The sequence below is a fragment of the Hyperoodon ampullatus genome (genome assembly GCF_949752795.1).
Source record: "Hyperoodon ampullatus genome assembly, chromosome: 5".
In the NCBI taxonomy this organism is placed as follows: domain Eukaryota; kingdom Metazoa; phylum Chordata; class Mammalia; order Artiodactyla; family Ziphiidae; genus Hyperoodon; species Hyperoodon ampullatus.
The window spans coordinates 88,133,040-88,158,212 of NC_136918.1; the positions used below are offsets into that span (position 1 = coordinate 88,133,040).

Genomic DNA, 25,173 nt, shown 5'->3' on the forward strand with positions numbered 1-25,173 from the left:
AGATGTCTTAATAGAATCTCTTCTCTTTCTCAGCTTAGTTTGGGTGTTGTATTTGTTTTCAGTAATGAATCCAGCTGCATTTTCAAAGCTGCTCAAGAAGACATTCTCCTTTTAAATATACTCCAAAAAAAATGGGTAGAAGAAAAAGTGCCTCTCCAATCAAAATGTGCCACGTATAACTAAAGAAAAATGTCATTTTGTTAGTAGTTCCCAGTGGGTTTTGGAATAAACACACATTTTTTTGGCCCATTAATGCACATCTTTCTCTCAGCCATTACATGTCAAGGGCTAATAGGCAGCACAACCAAAGGCATCCTCATAGCATGACCGTCTTCTGAAAAACGACCACCAGGGGGCAACCTACTCCAATCCATCCAGATTGACCAACCGACCTGTGCCCTTTGTTTCTCCCTTATTTTTACTTCCTTTTCAATTAACTTCTGCCTCTGGCTGGTTTCTTCCTGCAATCGTTTTTCCAGGAGTTCTCGGCGTCGTTTTTCTTCTTCCAGAGCTCGTTTCTTGGCTTCCATTTCCCGTTCCTAAATATCATTATGCAGAAAAAATTTTCAGACATACTGGTTAGACTTGAATGATTCCAATATGAAAACAAATAATTCTCACTAGACAATTCCTGATTTTATAGCCCAGTATACATCTAAGACTAAAACACCCGTAATCACCATTCACAGAACTTTCAAAAGCATCCTGTGCAGAAATGCAACCACTACATTTAATTAAAAATGAAATATTAAGTGAAACACAGCTTGTGACTCAGTCATTTCATACTAATGACCCCATATATTAAAAACTCTCCTTTTTTTTTTTTTTTTGCGGTACACGGGCCTCTCACTGTTGTGGCCTCTCCCGTTGCGGAGCACAGGCTCCGGACGCGCAGGCCCAGCGGCCATCGCTCACAGGCCCAGCCGCTCCGCGGCATGTGGGATCCTCCCAGACCGGGGCACGAACCCGCGTCCCCTGCATCGGCAGGCGGACTCTCAACCACTGCACCACCAGGGAAGCCCCAAAACTCTCCATTTTTAATATAAAAAAGGCTCACTAAGTGTGACCCAACACCAGTCACGACTTTCGGCCTTTCTTTCATGGCCGTAGGTCCTTCCAATTCCTGTTGTTGCTCTGTGGCTTCCTGGCCGACGGTCACAGAGGAAGTGCCCAGGGAAGTTAGAAGAGGAAAGGAGGTGCCCTTTCAGGCAGGATGCAAAGGTATTTGGGGAATTCCTAAGGAAGTTCAGATTCTGCCTTGAAATACACTCACAATAACATGGGAGTTTTAATATTACAATAGTGTCTTTACCACGAACTGGCAAGGCAGGGAGAATGCATAAAGACCTGCTATTCCTCCTGTTCCCCGGCAGGCAAACAAAGGCGCCGTTGAAGGGAAAATGTAATACAAAGCATTCACTTCAGTTTATGTCCACACAATATACATTTTACATTATGAAAAATGGTAGTGCAGTAAAGAGCCATAGAGAACATCTCTCTAACACCCTCACTTTTCAGAAAAGAAAATGGGGCCAGTGGGAATTCCCTGGCAGTCCAGTGGTTAGGACTCTGTGCTTTCACTGCTGAGGACCTGGGGTTCAATCCCTGGTCAGGGAACTAAGATCCCACAAGCCATGTGGCATGGCCAAAAAAAAGAGAAAATGAGGCCAAGAAAGGTGGAGTGACTACTCCAAGATCATGCTGCTTATTAAGGCCTGAAAACAGTTTCCCATTGTCAAGTGCAGGGCATGTTGAACTACTACATGAAAGATATTAGGCCTACCCTGGATTCAAGAAGCCTTGTCTTCTCTGCATGAGCCTGCTTCAAAAGTCTCTCCATTTCTTCTATTCGGGCAATATTTGAAGTGCTGGCACTGAAGAAAACACAAAAGCCTTTCAAGAATACTGCTTCTTACTGATGTCTCTTCAAACACACACACACACACACACACACACACGACACGATCCAATACAATTTAAAGGATGTTACTTATAAGAATCACTGGTCTGAAGAGGCAAGTCAATTCAACTCTGAAAACTGTAGATGAAACTTAACTTACCTCAGTTTTAAGAGATAAAACATAGGCAAGAAAAATAATACCAAATAAAGTGCTTTACTCATAAATAAACCAAAACCAACTCCTATAAAGTGTGTTCTCAAAATGTTTCCTCCAAAGTCTAAAAATTTTGGCTTGTGGGAAGTCTTCCCATTAGTTTAATTATTCAGGGATGCCAGACCAACAACACTGTCACCAAAGTTCTATGTAGATGACCCCTAAGTTTGGAAGTCACTTTATTTGGTTTGGGATCATGTATCATCAGCTACTTTTTTTTTTTTTTTCTTTTTTTTTTTTTGCGGTACGCGGGCCTCTTACTGTTGTGGCCTCTCCCGTTGTGGAGCACAGGCTCCGGATGCGCAGGCTCAGCGGTCATGGCTCACGGGCCTAGCCGCTCCGTGGCATGTGGGATCTTCCCGGACCGGGGCACGAACCCATGTCCCCTGCATCGGCAGGTGGACTCTCAACCACTGCGCCACCAGGGAAGACCACCAGCTACTTTTTTGTTATGCCTTTTTGCTTGTGGACATTTTATTTCTTAAATGGTGATTTAAGATGGCCAATTAAAAAAATGACTTCTCTTACAGGTGCAATAGGAGGGTAGTGGCCAGTTTTGCCAATAAAGCCCACCCACCATACGAATGAGGAAACTGCATTAAGGGATTCAAGAGCTTCAAAAGTAATGCATCTTGAGAAAGACATCACATAAACACGTGAAGTAAAAAACCAAAGGGGGTGAAAGCTGCAAGACCAGATAGGATAACTAACAGAGAAGGAGAAGAACTTAGAAATGTTTAACATTAAACAAAATATATTATTTTTCCCTTGTTTACATTTTATTTGACTATTCTGGAAAAAAAGGACCATGACCTAAGTCAAAACTTATTTATTTTGATGTTCCAGCCATGGAGAACCAATGTTATTTCATTTAAGTTAGTCACTTAAATGTATCTTCTTTCTAGACTCGCTTGGCTATAGAGAGGCTTTTGTGCCTGTACCCTCCATAGCATAAAGCCTGGCACACAGTAGGGGTTCATGTTTGCTACATACATTCATATAAAAATTAATTCATATAAAAATAAGATAATCATTAGTATAGTCTCCCTAAATCATATTCTTGATCAACTCAAATCTAGGATGTTTGAGGGCTAAGAGTTCTTTTGAAGAGAAACATGACCACAGTAATGTAGGACATATGGTTTATCTTAAAATCAGTACTGTGCACACATGTTTATAGCAGCTTTATTCATAAATGCCAATACTTGGAAGCAACTAAGATATCCTTTAGTAGGTAAATGAATAAATAAACCATACTACATCTAGGCTATGGAATATTATTCAGTACTAAAAAGAAATGAGCTATCAAGCCATAGAAAGACATGGAGAAACTATACATGCATATTACTAAGTGAAAGAAGCCAATCTGAAAAGCTAAATACTTTATTACTCCAACTATATGACATTCTGGAAAAGACAAAACTATGGAGGCAGTAAAAAAGATTATATTTTATATACTTTAAAAGCTACTTTGGTTATTTTGTTAAAAAATAATTTTTATCCATGGACACCTACTTGTTCTCTATAGCTACACTTTTGCTATTGATTTAATATTTTCTTGACATGTAAATCACTTTTATTCAGCAAAATTTTTGCTGCTCTATGATACTGTGTTGCCACTACCTGATACTTTTGGGGGTTCAGAACTGCACCTGCAGTGAAAAGCAAAAGCAATTGCAATAGAAATTTAGGGTGAAGACTTGTCAATACAATGGCATGGAACAAATGAAATGCCATTTGGCTAGCACCTGTCATGCCAAGGGAGAGCCTGAAGTCACTGAAGATACACTTTGTAATGCATTACCTGTAGCACAAGACACTCATCATTGGTTTCTCCAGCCCACCTGAATTACAAGAGGAGCAATGCTTCCTCCCATTGCTCCAAATTCTGACCTTCTTCAGAAGGCAGGCACATTTCTGATCTCATATGTAATTACTGTATGATACTGAATAATACTGAATCACTTGGTCATTAATGATATAAAGATGACTAGTTTTGCCTCCTTTCTCTACTTAGCCATATTCTATTTTATCAACTGAAGATTACTTTTTTTATGTGACCAACTTTAGTAAAAACCCATATTCATAAAGAAAAATGAAACTTCAGTCAAGGGTAAAGGAATCTAAATAGCAGATTTAGTTTTCAGTGCTGAATAATACCTTTCAGCAAAATTTGAATTTGCTTTTTAGAATATTCACTTTAGGGGCAAAGGCAAAAACAGAAAAAGGAAGAAAAAAAGGCAAACAAGAACATTGTCATACAACAAACAAATAAATAAGCAAAACGCAAAACAAAATTCTCCATAAAGACAAAAAACTTTTCCAAGACTGCCTTCAGCATACCAATATTGCCACTAAATGAAGAGCCAGTGTCCCAGAATATTTATTTTCAATTCATCTTCTCAAGCATTTTTTCAGGTTAAGCAAATTATTATTCCTTATAAAATGTCTAATCTTTCTCTATTCAAAAAGATTAGACTATCTGGTCTCTTTGACAGCTGTCTGCCCTCTGAAATCCTCTGGTTTTCAGTATCTCTTCTGAAAGAATTCCCTAGAATAAAATGCAAACACTGGGTGTTGACTATCTAGGGTAGAAAGCAGAATACAAACCTTTGCCTGAAACAAAGGGATTAGAAGTATCTGAAATTCTGGTTGATGTAACTCTTAAAACCAAGCTCAGCCTTGGATGCCCTCAACCCCATACCCAGTCTTGTCCCCGCTCCACACACACACTGCTGGTGGGTAATAGCTATAATGAGAGATCAGTTTCCTTAACATTTTCTCAAAGCATGAACACAAGGTCAGGGCTTATTAGCAATAGTAATAAGAACATATAATTTTAGGTGGTATTCAGAACACTACACTCTATGAGCTCATTCAATAATTTTAGCAGAAAACAGACTTTATGCAGAATTGACCATCAGCTGCTGTTTTCTAAGACCCAAGACCTGTTTTCCTAGCTTTATATTTGTGTACAGTGTAAGTAATGATGTTGAAAAAGCAAAAACACTGTCTGACTCAAAGAACTTTCTGCTGGACACGAAAATGATGTCTCAACAAAAAGTGTAAGGCAAAGTTACCCACAACTCTGAGTAATTCGATAATTCGACCAATGGCTTTTTGTGACATAATAAACCACAAGACTAAGTTTATGTTGCTAGAAGTTCAGCATGGGATTACCTCTTTAAAATGTGTATAATTTCAGGATATTTTAATACATAATTTTTTAAAAATCTAAAAAAAGAGAAACATTTTTAGTTCTTTATTTCTTTTTCTACCTTTCTTCAAAAAGTTCCCATTTAGGATGTGTTGTCATACTATACATGCCAAACATTAGTTCCCTATTACCATCTTCCTGATGTTTATCACATTATTTTCCTTCATAAAAATAGGTACAAGCTTATCTTAGGGCAGCATGAATTTTTTTAGGTAGATGGCGGCACAGAAGAGAAATGCTTGTTTGTTTGTTTTTTCTCTCTCTGTCCCTTTTATTTATACTAGACCTTCTGTAGGCATCTTCTACTTTGGCTTCAATTTTTTGACATTCAGAGAATCTGACAGCATATTTAAATAAATAGTATTAGTAATTTCTGACCATGGTGATTGGTTAGTTATCTATGACTGCTAGCAGCACTGGGTCAATTCCCTGTGAAGTAACTATGGAAAATGATCATGGCCACATGTAGCTATCTTCCAGGAATGATCACTCTGCAATAATGCTATCCTCTTAATATGGCACATTTAGTGGAGTCAATTCTCATTTTCCACCTTTGGAAACCATTTAAAGAAAAAGTAAGTAGGTAAACAAATTAAATTAAGATTTTGGTGGCCACTGTGCTTAAGTCCCTGGACCTAAACTTTTAATGCTTGGTAAATCTAGCTGAAGTGGCTCCCTTTTAGGTAATTTCCTGTACTCACTGCTGCACTGCTGCTGTTACCACCTTTAAATATGAGAGATGGCGTTTGAGGAGTGATCATCTGGAGGGATGCATATTTACTTTCAGGTTTTGGTGGGGATGAAGAGGCAGGGAGCAGAAAATGGAGCAGAAAAAGCCACCAAGATAGGAAAACTATAATATAGAGTGTATTCATTTATTAAAGATGGCTCAAAAATAGACAAAAAAAAAATGGTCAAGCTACCAGGAGTTCACCACAGGAATACTGCTTTAAAATGTTCACAATTATTTGGGAAAGTAGTCTGATGTTTTCAAAATAACAACTTGCAAAAGTGCAGAGTGCCTAAGAAACCCCTCTGAGATCCCTATACTGGGAAATGAAACAGCTGCACCATCAACTTTTATTCCTCCCATCATCATTATACAATAGTTGCCGAGTTGCTGACTTTTGTTTGTGTCCTGTTATTCAAAAGTAAGTAACACACTTAATTGGTCGGTTTACTGGCATTTATGAATAAGTACTCAAAGTTCTAGGCTTTCTGTCCTGAGAACATCAGCTCCCGGCACCCCTGCATGACTCTCTGACATCCTCCTGGGAGCAGCGGGTATTACAAGAGCTCCTTCAGAGCAAGAGATGGATGGTTTGATGCCCAGTTGTTCCACACACTCAAGTGTCTTTCATTTTTTAAAAAGTGAGATACCGTATCTTCTAATATTGAATGAAGTGAAATACTAACCCTTCTGACATTAAAAAATAATGGCAGCGGGGCTTCCCTGGTGGCGCAGTGGTTGAGAGTCTGCCTGCCGATGCAGGGGACATGGGTTCGTGCCCCGGTCCGGGAAGATCCCACATGCCGCGGAGCGGCTGGGCCCGTGAGCCATGGCCGCTGAGCCTGCGCGTCCAGAGCCTGTGCTCCGCAAAGGGAAGAGGCCACAACAGTGAGAGGCCCGTGTGCCGCAGGGAAAAAAATAATAATAATAAAATAAAATAATGACAGCAAAAAATTATCTTTATTCTTTATTATTACATAATTCCCTACCTAAATTTAAATTAAATTAAATTTTCCCTTGTAACACTATAATTCTCACGGTTGCTTTAGTGTTTTTCCCAAGGGACTCCTTTCCTTCTCTGACAGGATATATCCAGTAATATCAATATTCCAAACATTATGATGCCAGAATTAAAATACACTATATTCTATTTACCACAAACTGTAGCATCTATCCTTTTCTTCTTTTCTTCCACTCCCCAAATTTCCTGGCTATAATATCTGGTTAGATTGAGGTCTCTCATATTCTTTTCATTTATGAGACACTAACCCAAAGCTAAGTATACCTTGCTGATATTATTTTCCCTCCATCTCTGTCACTCCTTTTTTGGGGGGCGGGGGTGAGGAGCAAATGATTCAAACCTTTGTAAAGAAAGAAATTCTATATACACGATGGTAATTTTCCACCAAAATATTTTAAAATCCATCATCCTCTTGCATTCAGGAAACAATCCTCCACTTAGCAGATTAGCAAATCAGGACCGAGAGAGTTCTGTGATCTGCTTCCAGTAGCACAATCAGTTGTCAGGTCAAGCCCCAAAAGCTCCTGTTCCAGCCTGTGACTTCATTGCAATAGAGGAAAGTTTTTTTGATGGCCATTATTCAACTAGACATTTTCACTTGAGACACACAATTGCTCAGTGAACATTGATTAAATATTGGATGCTGTGGGGGTTGAACTCATAATGGTTCTCACCCAATTGAAATAGATCAAACAAAGAAAAAAATCAAATATCCCGAGGTATTTATTCAGCCGACACTTACTGAATGCCTACTATGTGCCCAGATCTCTGCTGAATGTGGAAACCAAAAGATAATTAGACATCCTCCTTGACACTGAGGAATGTACCAATTAATTATTGAAGAAAAAAACTGTATGCTGCAATGTGATCAGTGATATAATAGGAAAAGTATCAAGTTCCATGGAAACATGAAAGAAAAATGCCCTGAAAGGAGAAATTCTCAAGAGTTTCCAACTTAAGTTTGAGCTTAAAGGATGAGGAGACTTTCTCCAGGTTAAAATAGGAGGGGCTGGGGGAAGGTAAAGACATTTTGCAATGCCAGACACTCTCAATGCTCAGTAAGTACAGGTTGAGCGAATAAACAAATGAGAGGATGAATTGACTCTAGATAGTGGTGTGCTGGTAAACTAGCTCTCTGGAGAAAAACAAAACCCCTGATATGCAGCAAATGTCTATTTATGTGGAGTAAATACTCCCACCATGGCCAATTTCAAGCTACCAACATGACATCACTGATCACAGAGTTAGGAGGAGATGTGCACCTTTGGCTCTTGCCAACCAGTTTGAGCTGACTCCAGATCACTGTTAACTGTAGAATATTCTATAAAGATTTGTGGAATGAATGAGCATATAAGCAAAAGAAAGAACAGATTACATGATCCCAGGGCTAGAACCAATATGGTCAAAGGCACAGAGATCTGAGAATTCATTGCCCTCTCAATGAATAAGAAGCTCTGGGAGGTGTATCAGGAGGAGAGAATGAATAGGGAGTTGGGCTGGATCTAGAATGCCAGGCTCTGGGGTCTGACTTTATTCAAAAGGTAGTAGGGCAGGGCTTCCCTGGTGGCGCAGTGGTTGAGAGTCTGCCTGCCGATGCAGGGGACGCGGGTTCGTGCCCCAGTCCGGGAAGATCCCACATACCGCGGAGCGGCTGGGCCCGTGAGCCATGGCTGCTGAGCCTGCGTGTCTGGAGCCTGTGCTCCGCAACAGGAGAGGCCACAATAGTGAGAGGCCCGCGTACCGCAAAAGGAAAAAAAAAAAAGGTAGTAGGGCATCATCACAAGCTTTTTTTTTTTTTTAATTAATTAATTAATATTTGGCTGCGTTGGGTCTTTGTTGCTATGCATGGGCTTTCTCTAGTTGTGGCGAACGGGGGCTACTCTTCATTGTGGTGCGTGGGTTTCTCACTGCGGTGGCTTCTCTTGTTGCAGAGCATGGGCTCTAGGCGCATAGGCTTCAGTAATTGTGGCACACAGGCTTAGCTGCTCTGCAGCATGTGGCATCTTCCCGGACCAGGGCTCAAACCCGTGTCCCCTGCATTGGCAGGCAGATTCTTAACCAGTGTGCCACCAGCGAAGTCCCCATCACAAGCTTTTGAAGGAGCACTCTGACTACATCCATATTTTAGATGCACCTTTGGCCATAATCCCCTAAGACCACCTTTGCTTGCCTCAAAGTATGAACACAAATGTGAATGGTTAAATCCTTACAAAATTTTAATATGCAGAACAGCTAATGCCTTCCTTTCAACAAAACATAAGGGTAAGATATCCTTCAAGTTCTTACTCTGTTGTTGGAAATTACTTCTTTATTGAATCAAAAATAGTCCTAATGAAGTTGGAGTCAACCAACAGAGGCAAATCCATTTTGAAGCACGGTATATGCGTGAAGTCAAATGTAAAGAATAAAGGAGAGAAGCCAGGAGGAAGATGGCGGAAGAGTAAGACGCGGAGATCACCTTCCTCCCCACAGATACATCAGAAATTCATCTACACGTGGAACAACTCCAACAGGACACCTACTGAACGCTGACAGAAGACCTCAGACCCCCCAAAAGGCAAGAAACTCCCCACATACCTGGGTAGGTCAAAAGAAAAAAAGAATAAACAGAGACAATAGGATATGGACGGGACCTGCACCAGTGGGAGGGAGCCGTGAAGGAGGGAAGGTTTCTACACACTACAAGCCCCTTCGAGGGCGGAGACTGCAGGTGGCGGAGGGGGAAAGCTTCGGAGTAGCGGAGGAGAGCACAGCAACAGGGGTGTGGAGGGCAAAGCAGAGAGATTTTGGCACAGAGGATCGGTGCCCTCAGGCACACACCAGCCCGAGAGACTTGTCTGCTCGGCCGCTAGGGCGGGCGGGGCTGGGAGCTGAGGCTCGGGTATCGGCTTTCAGTCGGAGCGCAGGGAGAGGTCTGGGGCTGGCGGCAGGAAGAGAGCCTGAAGGGGTTAGTGCACCACGGCTAGCCCGGAGGGAGTCCGGGGAAAGGGTCTGGAGCTACCGGAGAGGCAAGAGACTTTTTTCCCTTTTGTTGCCTGGAGCGCGAGGAGAGGGCATTCCCCTCCCTCCCCTCTGCCTGAGTGAGCCAGAGCCCCCGAATCAGCGGCTCCTTTAAACCCGTCCTGTCTGAGCGAAGAACGGACGCCCTCCGGCGACCTACGCGCAGAGGCGGGGCCAGGTCCAAGGCTGAGACCCGGGAGCTGTGAGAGCAGAGACAGGGAAATCTCTCTGTGCAGCCTCCGAGGCAGCGGATTAAAGCTCCACGGTCCATTTGATGTGCCCTGCGTCTGTGGAGTGCATGAATGGACAGCGAATCATCCCAAATTGAGGAAGTGGACCTTGAGGACAAGATTTAAGACTTTCCCCCCCTTTTTTTCCCTCTTTTTACAACGAATTATCTCAAATTAAGGAGGTGGACTTAGCAAGATTTCAGACTTTTCGCCCTTTTCCTCTTTTTACAACGAATTATCCCAAATCGAGGAGGTGGACTTGGAGAGCAAGATTTTTGATTTTTCCCCCTGCTCTCTTTTTGTGAATGTGTATGTGTAATCTTCTGTGTAAGATTCTCTCTGTATAGCTTTGCTTCCACCATATGTCCCAGGGTTCTTTCGGTCCGTGTTTTTTTTCAATAATTACTTTTTAATTTTAATAACGCTACTATATATTTCATACTTTATTCTATTTTACTTTACCTGCTCTTTCTTTTTTTCCTCCCTTCCCTTCCTCCCTCCCTCCCTCCGCTCCTCCTTTCCTTCTTTCTTTTTCTTTCCTCCATCCCTCCCTCCCTCCCACCCTTCTTCTTTCCACTTTCTTTTTCTTTCCTTCCTCCCTCCCTCCCTCCCTCCTGTCTTTCTTTCTTTCTTTCCTTCCTCCCTCCCTCCCTCTCTTCTTCCATTCACTCTTCCTTTTGCTTTCATTCCTCCCTCCCTCCCTCCTTTCTTTCCTTTCTTTCCATCCTTCCTCCCTCCCTCCTTTCTTTCTTTCTTCCTTCCTTCCTTCCTTACTTCCCTTCTTCCTTTCTTTCAATCTCTCTTTCTTTCTTCTACTAATTATTTCTTTCTACTTTTTCTCACTGTTATTCTGAGCCGGGTGGATGAAAGGCTCTTGGTGCTGCAGCCAGGAGTTAGTGCTGTGCCTCTGAAGTGGGAGAGCCAACTTCAGGACACGGGTCCACAAGAGACCTCCCAGCTCCACATAATATCAAGCAGCGAAAATCTCCCAGGGATCTCCATCTCAACACCAGCACCCAGCTTCAGTCAACGACCAGCAAGCTACAGTGCTGGTCACCCTATGCCAAGCAACTAGCAAGGCAGGAACACAACCCCACCCATTAGCAGAGAGGATACCTAAAAACATAATAAGGCCACAGGCACCCCAAAACACACCACCAGACGTGGACCTGTCCACCAGAAAGACAAGATCGAGCTTCAACCACCAGAACACAGGCATTAGTCCCCCCCACCAGGAAGCCTACACAACCTACTGAAACAACCTTAGCCACGGGGGACAGACACCAAAAACAACGGGAACTACGAATCTGCAGCCTGCAAAAAGGAGACCCCAAACACAGTAACATAAGCAAAATGAGAAAGCAGAAAAACACACAGCAGGTGAAGGAGCAAGATAAAAACCTACCAGACCTAACAAATGAAGAGGTAATAGGCAGTCTACCTGAAAAAGAATTCAGAATAATGATAGTGATCCAAGATTCTATTTCCCAGATCCAAAATCTTGGAAATAGAATAGACAATATGCAAGAAACAGTTAACAAGGACCTAGAAGAACTAAAGATGAATCAAGCATCGATTAAAAACACAATAAATGAAATGAAAAATACTCTAGATGGGATCAATAGCAGAATAACTGAGGCAGAAGAACGGATAAGTGAGGTGGAAGATAAAATAGTGGAAATAACTGATGCAGAGAAAAATAAAGAAAAAAGAATGAAAAGAACAGAGGACAGTCTCAGAGACCTCTGGGACAACATTAAACGCACCAACATTCGAATTATAGGGGTTCCAGAAGAAGAAGAGAAAAAGAAAGGGACTGAGAAAATATTTGAAGAGATTATAGTTGAAAACTTCCCTAATATGGGAAAGGAAATAGTTAATCAAGTCCAGGAGGCACAGAGAGTCCCATACAGAATAAATCCAAGAAGAAATACGCCAAGACACATATTAATCAAACTGTCAAAAATTAAACACAAAGAAATCATATTAAAAGCAGCAAGGGAAAAACAACAAATAACACACAAGGGAATCCCCATCAGGTTAACAGCTGATCTCTCAGCAGAAACTCTACAAGCCAGAAGGGAGTGGCAGGACATAATTAAAGTGATGAAGGAGAAAAACCTGCAACCAAGATTACTCTACCCAGCAAGGATCTCATTCAGATTTGATGGAGAAATTAAAACCTTTACAGACAAGCAAAAGCTGAGAGAGTTCAGCACCACCAAACCAGCTTTACAACAAATGCTAAAGGAACTTCTCTAGGCAAGAAACACAACAGAAGGACTATACCTACAATAACGAACCCAAAGCCATTAAGGAAATGGGAATAGGAACATACATATCAATAATTACCTTAAATGTAAATGGACTAAATGCTCCCACCAAAAGACACAGAGTGGCTGAATGGATACAAAAACAAGACCCATATATATGCTGTCTACAAGAGACCCACTTCAGACCTAGAGACACATACAGATTGAAAGTAAGGGGATGGAAAAAGATATTCCATGCAAATGGAAATCAAAAGAAAGCTGGAGTAGCAATTCTTATATCAGACAAAATAGACTTTAAAATAAAGACTATTAGAAGAGACAAAGAAGGACACTACATAACGATAAAGGGATCGATCCAAGAAGAAGATATAACAATTGTAAATATTTATGCACCCAACATAGGAGCACCTCAATACATAAGGCAAATACTAACAGCCATAAAAGGGGAAATCGACAGTAACACAATCATAGTAGGGGACTTTAACACCCCACTTTCACCAATGGACAGATCATCCAAAATGAAAATAAATAAGGAAACACAAGCTTTAAATGATACATTAAACAAGATGGACTTAATTGATATTTATAGGACATTCCACCCAAAAACAACAGAATACACATTTTTCTCAAGTGCTCATGGAACATTCTCCAGGATAGATCATATCTTGGGTCACAAATCAAGCCTTGGTAAATTTAAGAAAATTGAAATTGTATCAAGTATCTTTTCCGACCACAATGCTATGAGATTAGACATCAATTACAGGAAAAGATCTGTAAAAAATACAAACACATGGAGGCTAAACAATACACTACTCAATAATGAAGTGATCACTGAAGAAATCAAAGAGGAAATTAAGAAATACTTAGAAACAAATGACAATGGAGACACGACGACCCAAAACCTATGGGACGCAGCAAAAGCAGTTCTAAGGGGGAAGTTTATAGCAATACAATCCCACCTTAAGAAACAGGAAACATTTCGAGTAAACAACCTGACCCTGCACCTAAAGCAATTAGAGAAAGAAGAACAAAAAACCCCCAAAGTTAGCAGAAGGAAAGAAATCATAAAGATCAGATCAGAAATACATGAAAAAGAAATGAAGGAAACGATAGCAAAGATCAACCAAACTAAAAGCTGGTTCTTTGAGAAGATAAACAAAATTGACAAACCATTAGCCAGACTCATCAAGAAAAGAAGGGAGAAGACTCAAATCAGTAGAATTAGAAATGAAAAAGGAGAAGTAACAACTGACACTGCAGAAATACAAAAGATCATGAGAGATTACTATAAGCAACTCTATGCCAATAAAATGGACAACCTGGAAGAAATGGACAAATTCTTAGAAATGCACAACCTACCAAGACTGACTCAGGAAGAAATAGAAAATATGAATAGACCAATCACAAGCACTGAAATTGAAACTGTGATTAAAAATCTTCCATCAAACAAAAGCCCAGGACCAGATGGCTTCACAGGCGAATTCTATCAAACATTTAGAGAAGAGCTAACACCCATCCTTCTCAAACTCTTCCAAACAATATCAGAGGAAGGAACACTCCCAAACTCATTCTACGAGGCCACCATCACCTTGATACCAAAACCAGGCAAGGATGTCACAAAGAAAGAAAACTACAGGCCAATATCACTGATGAACATAGATGCAAAAATCCTCAACAAAATACTAGCAAACAGAATCCAACAGCACATTAAAAGGATCATACACCATGATCAAGTGGGGTTTATTCCAGGAATGCAAGGATTCTTCAATATACGCAAATCAATCAATGTGATACACCATATTAACAAGTTGAAGGAGAAAAACCATATGATCATCTCAATAGATGCAGAGAAAGCTTTCGACAAAATTCAACACCCATTTATGATAAAAACCCTGCAGAAAGTAGGCATAGAGGGAACTTTCCTCAACATAATAAAGGCCATATATGACAAACCCACAGCCAACATTGTCCTCAACGGTGAAAAACTGAAACCATTTCCACTAAGATCAGGAACAAGACAAGGCTGCCCACTCTCACCACTCTTATTCAACATAGTTTTGGAAGTTTTAGCCACAGCAATCAGAGAAGAAAAGGAAATAAAAGGAATCCAAATTGGAAAAGAAGAAGTAAAGCTGTCACTGTTTGCAGATGACATGATACTATACATAGAGAATCCTAAAGATGCTACCGAAAAACTACTAGAGCTAATCAATGAATTTGGTAAAGTAGCAGGATACAAAATTAATGCACAGAAATCTCTGGCATTCCTGTACACTAATGATGAAAAATCTGAAAATGAAATCAAGAAAACACTCCCATTTACCATTGCAACAAAAAGAATAAAATATCTAGGAATAAACCTACCTAAGGAGACAAAAGACCTGTATGCAGAAAATTATAAGACACTGATGAAAGAAATTAAAGATGATATAAATAGATGGAGAGATATACCATGCTCCTGGATTGGAAGAATCAATATTGTGAAAATGACTCTACTACCCAAAGCAATCTACAGATTCAATGCAATCCCTATCAAACTACCACTGGCATTTTTCACAGAAGTAGAACAAAAAATTTCAAAATTTGTTTGGAAAAACAAAAGACCCCGAATAGCCAAAGCAATCTTGAGAACGAAAAACGGAGCTGGAGGAATCAGGCTGCCTGACTTCAGACTATACTACAAAGCTACAGTAATTAAGACAGTGTGGTACTGGCATAAAAACAGAAAGATAGATCAGTGGATCAGGATAGAAAGCCCAGAGATAAACCCACGCACATATGGCCAACTTATCTTTGATAAAGGAGGCAGGAATGTACAGTGGAGAAAGGACAGCCTCTTCAATAAGTGGTGCTGGGAAAACTGGACAGGGACATGTAAAAGTATGAGATTAGATCATTCCCTAACACCATACACAAAAATAAGCTCAAAATGGATTAAAGACCTAAATGTAAGGCCAGAAACTATCAAACTCTTAGAGGAAAACATAGGTAGAACACTCTATGACATAAATCACAGCAAGATCCTTTTGGACCCACCTCGTAGAGAAATGGAAATAAAAACAAAGATAAACAAATGGGACCTAATGAAACTTCAAAGCTTTTGCACAGCAAAGGAAACCATAAACAAGACCAAAAGACAACCCTCAGAATGGGAGAAAATATTTGCAAATGAAGCAACTGACAAAGGATTAATCTCCAAAATTTATAAACAGCTCATGCAGCTCAATAGCAAAAAAACAAACAACCCAATCCAAAAATGGGCAGAAGACTTAAATAGGCATTTCTCCACAGAAGATATACAGACTGCCAACAAACACATGAAAGAATGCTCAACATCATTAATCATTAGAGAAATGCAAATCAAAACTACAATGAGATATCATCTCACACCAGTCAGAATGGCCATCATCAAGAAATCTAGAAACAATAAATGCTGGAGAGGGTGTGGAGAAAAGGGAACACTCTTGCACTGCTGGTGGGAATGTGAATTGGTACAGCCACTATGGAGAACAGTATGGAGGTTCCTTAAGAAACTAAAAATAGAACTACCATATGACCCAGCAATCCCACTACTAGGCATATACCCTGAGAAAACCATAATTCAAAAAGAGACATGTACCAAAATGTTCATTGCAGCTCTATTCACAATAGCCCGGAGCTGGAAACAACCTAAGTGTCCATCATCAGATGAATGGATAAAGAAGATGTGGCACATATATACAATGGAATATTACTCAGCCATAAAAAGAAACGAAACTGAGCTATTTGTAATGAGGTGGATAGACCTAGAGTCTGTCATACAGAGTGAAGTAAGTCAGAAAGAGAAAGACAAATACCGTATGCTAACACATATATATGGAATTTAAAAAAAAAAAAAATGTCATGAAGAACCTAGGGGTAAAACGGGAATAAAGACACAGACCTACTTGAGAATGGACTTGAGGATATGGGGAAGGGGAAGGGTAAGCTGTGACAAAGGGAAAGAGAGGCATGGACATATATACACTACCAAACGTAAGGTAGATAGATAGTGGGAAGCAGCCGCAGAGCACAGGGAGATCAGCTCGGTGCTTTGTGACCGCCTGGAGGGGTGGGATGGGGAGGGTGGGAGGGAGGGAGATGCATGAGGGAGGGGATGTGGGAACAGATGTATATGTATGACTGATTCACTTTGTTATAAAGCAGAAACTAATAAAAAAAAAAAATAAAAAAATAAATTAAATTAATTTAAAAAATAAAAAAGAATGTTAAAAAAAAAAAAAAAAAAGAATAAAGGAGAAAATGGATTAGATGGTGTGTGACTGGCTCAGTTCACACAGGATACAAAGAAACTACTTTCAAAGACCACCATGACACCCAACCCTCTTCTCTACTGTAGACTCTTTATGTTTCAGAAATTTGGGCTTGTACATACACACGGCCCCAAATGGATGGCTTTACTTTTTGAAACTGACAGGTGCTCTTCCAAACCAGAAACCTTCCCCAGGAATACATCTTACCTAGAGATATTGTCAGGTGAGCAGGCAGAGATGCTTGTCTCCATGCTGTCAGAGCTGTCTAGGCTCAGAGTATCAAAGGCCTGGTCCTTGTAGCTGTGATCTGGGTAGTGGAAACTGTTCAAGTAGACATTTGACTCAGATGCTGTGCGGCTGTAAAATTCAGAAGACTTCTGCCTTTGTCCTTCACTCATCTGTTGGTGATTATATCCTAAGGAGAGAGCCATAAATACGTTAGTACGCCTCATGTTATTCAGTCTTAGATCTTCTAAGACTGAAACCAAGAACCCAAAACATCTGCCTATGAAACTGGGGCCTTGGTCTCATTTGTTTTGAAGCCGAGAAGATCAAAGAAATGGCATAATGCTCAGTGCAAGGGAGAGTTTCAAAGAAGTGGTCTTGTGAATGGTCTTTTCTGTCAGCAGATCACTTGACACTCTCCTATGCCATTTCTACATCTCAGCACAACCGAGAATAATACATCAGCGCACACACAAACACATACACAAAACCAAAACAGAAACACATTTAAAGGCCCTGAATCCTCTGATAATAGCTGGGTTTAAGTGAAGCAAGATGACTCTAGTGACAAGCAACACCAGGGTTTTCGGGCAGTCACTTCCTCAGTGGTATTGCAATTTAAAGGGTACTGGATCTGGTCATAAAATAGCACGTGGATCATCTAGGTGTAGGATTTGAGGAACCTGTGTCTCACTCATATCACTAACACTTTTAATCTGGTTAATGTTCAAACTGACATTTTTCTCATTCTTGTTTTTCAAATTCCCTTGTCTGCCAATTACTTATTTAAAACACTCAGAATCAACAATCCTTCCAAGGGTTGTACTCCTCCTAATTAGTGTATATATAGCTCTCTTCTGCCTTAACAGTCAGCCTTCAGCTAGTTGGTGATATCAACCGTATGAAAACATAGGGATCACATCAACAGGAGCAAAAGTGCCACTAAAAAGAGGGGTTTCCCTTACCCTGGTACCTGGTCAGCTGGCACATTAGGCCATTGGCTTGACTTTGTGTTATTCTATGGTTTTCTTCTAGTAGCTGATTTTGGGCATCACAAATCGAATTACTCTTCCTTTCAATTCTCTATTTAGCATGTATTCAGGAATCAGGGATCATAGTGATAAACAAATCCCTTAATTCATTAAAAAGATGTTTCTTTAACCAATACCATAGTTTGCAATCACTTTCTCCCTGATAAAATTTACTTACCAGACCTATTAAGAGTTTACAGTTGGACCATCTGGATTTTCCCTGTTTTCTTGTACTTTACCTACCTTTCTATGAGGCTTCTAATTAGTAATGAAATGGCAAAAAGCAGGCCAGAGGGCAAAAGCAGGCAAGTAATTCCAAACAGCTTCCTCAGCTGTTGATTAAATATTTCCATTTAAAAATGGAAGCCACATCCATGATGCTTTAACAAAGCATTATAGACCAAAACTAAATGTGTAAAATGATTTGAGTTCCATGAGGAGTTTGCATGCCATTAGTATTTAGAGCAGTTTTAGATATCTAAGTGAAAATATGTTAGTTCAGGTTAAGGCATTTCTGGGAAAATAAGTTTCCTTGATATAAGATGTAATTATAAATTATAAATATACACGTATGTAAAAACTACATATCACTTTGCTAAGGAAAGATGCAAAACATAAAAGCACACCATGAGACTTTAGAGAGAATATTATTAATTGTAATGATTAATGCATAAAGCATTACACAAAGCCAGTGCATTCATAAGCGTGGAGCTTGTGCCTTTTTTTTTTTTTTGTCTTAAGAATGGCAAAATAATTCATTACTCAAATATTTACCTTTGATACTTGAACTTTTGGAATTACTAACTGCTCCTTTAAATCGTTTCCAATCATTCATTATGAAAAAAAAGGGGGACAATAAAAAAAAAAACACCAGAAATTATTTGAAAAGCTCACACACATATTTTTCCTTCTACTTTCAAAAAAGGTTCGTTGGCAAAGAAACCTTCACACTGGCACCAACGACATGGAAGACATTTCCTTGTTTTAGTATGAACAACACACCCCTAAAAGACAGCTCTGTCATTTCAAACATATAAGACTTATCTCCTTGGTGATGATGACAGGTGCCACAACCTCCCTTCCCTTCAGTTTTTCACTATGAGGAAAAGCCAGTTCCTACAATGCAATTAACACTTTCTTGGAAAAGCAGAAAAGAGGGGGAACGTATTTCTTCTTAAAGCAACTGTATGCCCTGCTCCTCAGATGTTCCAGGATTCTTTTTTTTTCCCCAAAGTACCACAGAATAAGAAAATGAACTTACCACCTTCAGGTGAGGTAGACAGTAAACTAAAATGGCTCCAAGTTTGAGGATGCGGCCATAAGGGAGAGCCGTGTTACAATGTGTGCTGTGCTAAGGACTGTGAACGTAAATTCCCTAGATTACCTCACTATGTGTTTTATTTTTATTTTATTTCTTTGCTCTACATCTGAGAAAACCTTGCATCACTCTGGTGGTAGGATAAGCACCTTGTATTTTCATGGCAACTTAAACGAAAAAGGCTGCTGCTAACAAGTAGCTTCCAAGGCAAGATTTTAGTCTCCTGTGGATCCAGTGTGAGTGGGAATGTCCATCTTATGCAGTCCCTTCTATCCCTGCAACTGGCAATATTTTACTGATCATGATGAACTCAGCTGTCACCTGGCTTAGCCTCCTCCCTCCTGAACAATTCCGAAAAAACAAGTTACCCCTGCAATTACAATCGAGGGCATGGACCTCTCCCTCGTGACCCCAGAATTGCACCAGCGTGATTCCTAAGAGCTGGCTTTAGGATCCAGGCTTTGGTCTGGCCATTTAAAAGTACAGATACTTTCAACAGAAGGACACCACAGAAGCACAGGAGATGGAAGGAGTGTTCCTGGTAGGAGGCCCAAGAAGAACTGCTGTGCATGAAGCAGCACCAGAACAGGTGTAAGCTGGATTAAGCCACTGCTCAAGTATAAGTTATCAGGGAGGGGGTCATATATGTCCTGTTCACCACAGAATCCCCCCTTGTTTAGCATTCAGATGTCACAAAATAAAGAGTCACTGAATGAATGCACCTGTTCAATAAATTCCAAAAAAAGTTTGTTCAGGTTTTTCCATAAGATGTTACTGAAAAACCCAAATGAACTTTTTGGCCAACCCAATATATTAGTGACTAAATAAGGAAGTGGAATGCATCTACTGTTTCGGGTGGGGCAAAGTAAGTGGACTGAAAAAAATGAGACTTCCCCAAATCCCTGAGACTGCTTGGTTTTGTTTTTAAATTATGTAGCAAGAATAATATTCAGCATTGGGACAGCATCTGAAAAGTAAAGAGTGCCTTGTAAATGCTCTAAATCCTTCCTGTCCAGATAGAAATGGCTGTTTGAATAGGGTATTTTATAAAGTTTATAAAGTATGACCTGATAATATCTGAGGCTGGTCGCTAAGCATAGCACATACCTGGAATCCAAATCAACTCAACTCTCTTCACTGCCCCAGAAGAGCCAATAGGTTGGACGTTCAAGGCCCATTTATTATTATTATTGTTATCATTATTTTTAATGTCAATCTCTATGAATTCTGGCTAATTGTACCTGAAAAGTGCTTTGTGAGTTAACCATTGTGGGATATATAATCTTGCCAATATTTTCCAAATGTGTGTTATATAACTTAAAATGGTTATCTGGGCCTAATACAGAAAATGAGATGACTTAAAATTATAACCTCGGTTTAAGAGGATAAAATTAATCAGTATTTCTGACAATTTCTCACCTGCTGAGACATTCATTCTTCCTAACCATAGTCCACAGCCAGAAGATGAAGGTGCAGGACAAGTCAGGAATGAGGAGGAGAATGACAGAGAAAGGGAAAAAGATACAAGATCAAAAAGGATGACAAAGGGACAGGGAAAATAAACATCTTCCAACATGCAGTCATCGACCGTGTTAGTAACAATACCAGCTGGACAAGGTAAGATATTCACGTTTTTAGATTAAATTTGAGTTTATAGAGACAAATTCAGGAAGTTAACAAAACAAAAACAAGCTTCTGATACATGCACACAGTCAAAAATGATTTGTTAGAGGAAAAAAAAATCTTTCACACATGTTCAACTAGAAAACAGGGAGAATAAAAACAAGATTATATCTATAAAACAATTCTTTTTTCCAAGAAGACATTAACAAATAGTTTTTAAGACTTAAGGTTTGTAAAATGCCATTCAATGATTTGAAGCACAGTCCATCAAACTTTATAACAAGTCAGTCTTTTAATGCCCTACATTTCTGTCACCCAGCCACATAAGAATCATTTATTCTAGCCAGCAATTTAGGCTGTTCTTCACTCTTTACTAAGTCTCAAGGCTTAAATGGAATGAATAGGTAGGAGATTCCTAAATCCTTCCATCCTCTCACATAGCCTGCCGCCTGCCTTATTTATACCTGGCCTTTATAAAGGGGAAACATCAGATTTTACACTTAGCCTATACACATCACAAGGCCCACTCTTTTCTTTATCTAGATCCTCCTGAGTCTTACAAAATGGTGCTTCCGAAGCACTCGTGTTTCCTGCGTGGTCTGACCTTGCAATAAAAAAATCAAAACAAAGAGGGTCATGCAGCTGCCGGTGAATGAACAGCAGCTGCACGCAGCATTGTGCTTCTAGCAAATGTGCAACAATTTTCCTCTAATGTGTAAAAAGGAATAATCATTAGACTAAAAGTCCACCATTGTACAGTTTTAAATCTGATCATTTCTTAAAGATGACAGTGACCTTTCACTATTTGCTGGAAACAAAAACACCACACAGGGAGGTTGTCATACCTTTCTTGGACTTTCCTGCATTGAACAGAAGATAAAAGGACAAAGATTTCATTCATTCTAAAGCTTACAAAGGAATAGTTCACAAGTTGTACAAAAGCCAATAACCATTACAACCTTAGGATCTGAGTCCCTAGACTCTTTGCTTTAAACTCTGCTCTCAGAGATCTTTGTTTGCATGATTCACGCTGTCAGGTCTATTACAAAAGTGCTTAGTGAAGGAAGGCTTATACTTACACCATTGTCCTTGATGTATCCATTATGAATAAGCAGCAAAAAAATAGTTCATTTAAGTTAATTTGTGTAAGTCATAAAAATGATAAGATCTATTTAATTTGAGTTAATGAAAAATGTGCGAGGTCTGATTTTTTCAAAACCATGGACTTTTACTTGGTGTTTGCTATTTTAATGGAGCCAACAAGTAGTAGTGAAACAATTCCAAATGAAATTATGATTCATCCTTCCTGGTCCTTGTGGGCCACCTGTATGGGCTTAGTAGAAAATCCTGCCAATTTTATGGTCCGTTGTAGCTCTAAAAACTGCAGTCCCTGACCCTTCCTCTTCTGGGCGGGGAAGCCAAAGGTGGCAGGCTGGCCTCACAAGATACATCACATCCTCTTGGATCAGCACACACATGAGGCTTCTCTATTTCCTCAGAAGCTGTCTCATCATCACCACATGAAACACTTTAAGAGGAACACCACTCAGAGCTGCAGCGGGGAAAGACAGGCTGCAGACTTCTGGGATGTACAAAAGACCCAACAGTGAAGAACAGGAGCACAAAAGACAAGTCAAAGACAATAGATTTTGTAGAGGGTACCTAATGTGACCTAAGGGAATTGGCCCAGTTCTTCTTCATGGACCTAACATGGGGATTCCCATTATTTGGGGGGAACACAGATGAGAAAAATAGAGATCAAACATCCCTCCAGTTTCACCATATTCTCACAAGAAGCCTCTTACACAGTATTGTTTATAGGTTTGTTTGGTATAAAGGACTAGTTTTTCTTACTCTCTATCTTAAGGCAAAAACTTTCAACATAAAGTATGGTGCTATGGCCAGTCCAAACTTTGATGCCTTCAGCCAGTGGGAAAAATACATTTAAAAAGAAGTCTATAAATATCACAGAGAAATGCATCAACGGAAAACAGACCTGACCCACAAGCGAACAGTGATTAATGAGAGCCAAAATATACTCATTTATGTTTATTATTTATATACCATAAGATATATTTTTAGTTTATTAAGAAATTATGATAAAATAAAAGAGAAGTTCAATCAAATGTATTTTATTCAAAGGTTAACACTGTAAACCTCTCATATTATAAACCACTTTTATGAACACCATAGCTTCTATTAACTCTTTTTATTTTTTTTTTGCGGTACGCGGGCCTCTCACTGTTGTGGCCTCTCCCGTTGCGGAGCACAGGCTCTGGACGCGCAGGCTCAGCGGCCATGGCTCACGGGCCCAGCCGCTCCACGGCATGTGGGATCTTCCCGGACTGGGGCATGAACCCGTGTCCCCTGCTTCGGCAGGCAGACTCTCAACCACTGCGCCACCAGGGAAGCCCTCTATTAACTCTTAAATCATGCTGGTAATGATAGGAAATCCTCATTCAAGTGATATATATAGCTCACTTATCCACACACATATACACATTATGTATACATGCATATATATACACCAATATATAAACATATTTCTAATGGTACTAGTGATTATTCCCTGGTGACATTAGCAAAGAGGCCGAGCAGTCAGAATTGCCTCTAAGCTGGCTTAGAGGGAAGGGTTTCAATCCCACTAATGAACACATTGAGAGGCCAGACGCTCATCACTCTGTCAGCATCTCCATTCACATCCCGGGCATACATCCATCACTGCATTTACCACATTTTATTGAAAGCATCTGTTTTGTTTTTCTCTTCCTCATGAGACTCTAGGCATTTCAAGGGCAAAGATCATGTAATTTATTTGTATTTTTGCTGTCTAGCACCATGCCTGCTCAAAAGTTAGGGCTAATATAAGTTGACCTAAACTACCGTGTTAACACAATAAATCTAACCTGCACGACAAGCTCACCTCTGGAACTGCCTTACAGTATTTTCTTCTAGCCCCACAAAGGCTACTTGAGAACCCCATTAGAAATGCAACATATTATTACAAAGAAACAGAACATGCTGAGAGTCCAAGTCTACCTGAAACCTAACAACCACACAGAATAAAACCTCAACCCAGCCTTCCCTGGTGGCGCAGTGGTTGAGAGTCTGCCTGCCGATTCAGGGGACATGGGTTCGTGCCCCAGTCCAGGAAGATCCCACATGCCGCCGAGCAGCTGGGCCCGTGAGCCATGGCCACTGAGCCTGCGCGTCCAGAGCCTGTGCTCCGCAACGGGAGAGGCCACAACAGTAAGAGGTCTGCGTACCGCAACAAAAAAAAGAAAAAAAAAGCTCAACCCACTTTAAAAGGCCTAAGGGAAGTCTGTCTTGGGCCACTAGTGCTCTGTGTCAGCTCAATGAGTCTTTAGCACGTGTTCAACAGGGTGGCTCAGCCACAAACCAGGGGAGTGATTTGACTTGGTTAAGTGCCTTGGCTCTCTCAGGGGTCTCTTTTTTCCTTCTCCCAATCAAATGGGAAGGTTAGTAATTCTCTGTGGGCCTTTCTGATTGGAGAAGTCTACTGAATTTATAAAGTACAATGGGTATGTACCAGCCAAATGTGCATATAGGAAAACTTATCTCAGTACAACAATAAGGAAGTATACATATATATATATCCCTCCCCTAAGTGGACACATTAAGAGTAAAGTTGACTGAATCACTTTGCTGTACAGCAGAACTTAACACAGCATTGTAAATCAACTATGCTTCAATAAAATTTAAAAAAAATAAAAAGAGTAAAGCTGAGGACTTAGGTTGATCCCCTCCCTAACGTTCCCCAGCTCTGTTTGGTCTCCCTCTCCCTGAGGAATTCTAATGCTTGACAAAGGACATGACACTGGGCTTAAAAGGTACCTACCTCTGAGCATCCTCCGAGATTCTGAGTCTTTGGTCATGGTTGCCAGCGAGTGGGGGAGCACACTGCCACAGCTGTTGCTCTGTCCCAGGGGCAGGTGGCCCTGTGAGAAACAGGAGGAAAAACTCAGGCAAACTGCAGGCCCAATGGTCCTTCTGGGCACGGTCACATCGCTGATTCCTAGCTCCTATCTAAGCGCAGAAGGCAGCGAAGGTAGGTCTTTGCACCCCGTGTGTTGATGCT

General features: G+C 40.3%; 1 protein-coding gene across 3 annotated transcripts in view; it reads right to left on the reverse strand.

Moving 5' to 3' along the window:
* PHLDB2 (pleckstrin homology like domain family B member 2) overlaps positions 1–25,173 on the reverse strand; it is a gene marked incomplete at both ends in the record, with an annotated part of 112,089 nt that overhangs the window by 5,322 nt on the left and 81,594 nt on the right. For all 3 annotated transcript variants that reach the window (XM_079704218.1, XM_079704217.1, XM_079704216.1), the window contains 4 exons: positions 393–539; positions 1,784–1,874; positions 17,085–17,292; positions 24,934–25,033. In XM_079704218.1, the coding sequence (XP_079560344.1) occupies positions 393–539; positions 1,784–1,874; positions 17,085–17,292; positions 24,934–25,033 (546 nt within the window). The remainder of the gene's footprint in view (positions 1–392; positions 540–1,783; positions 1,875–17,084; positions 17,293–24,933; positions 25,034–25,173) is intronic.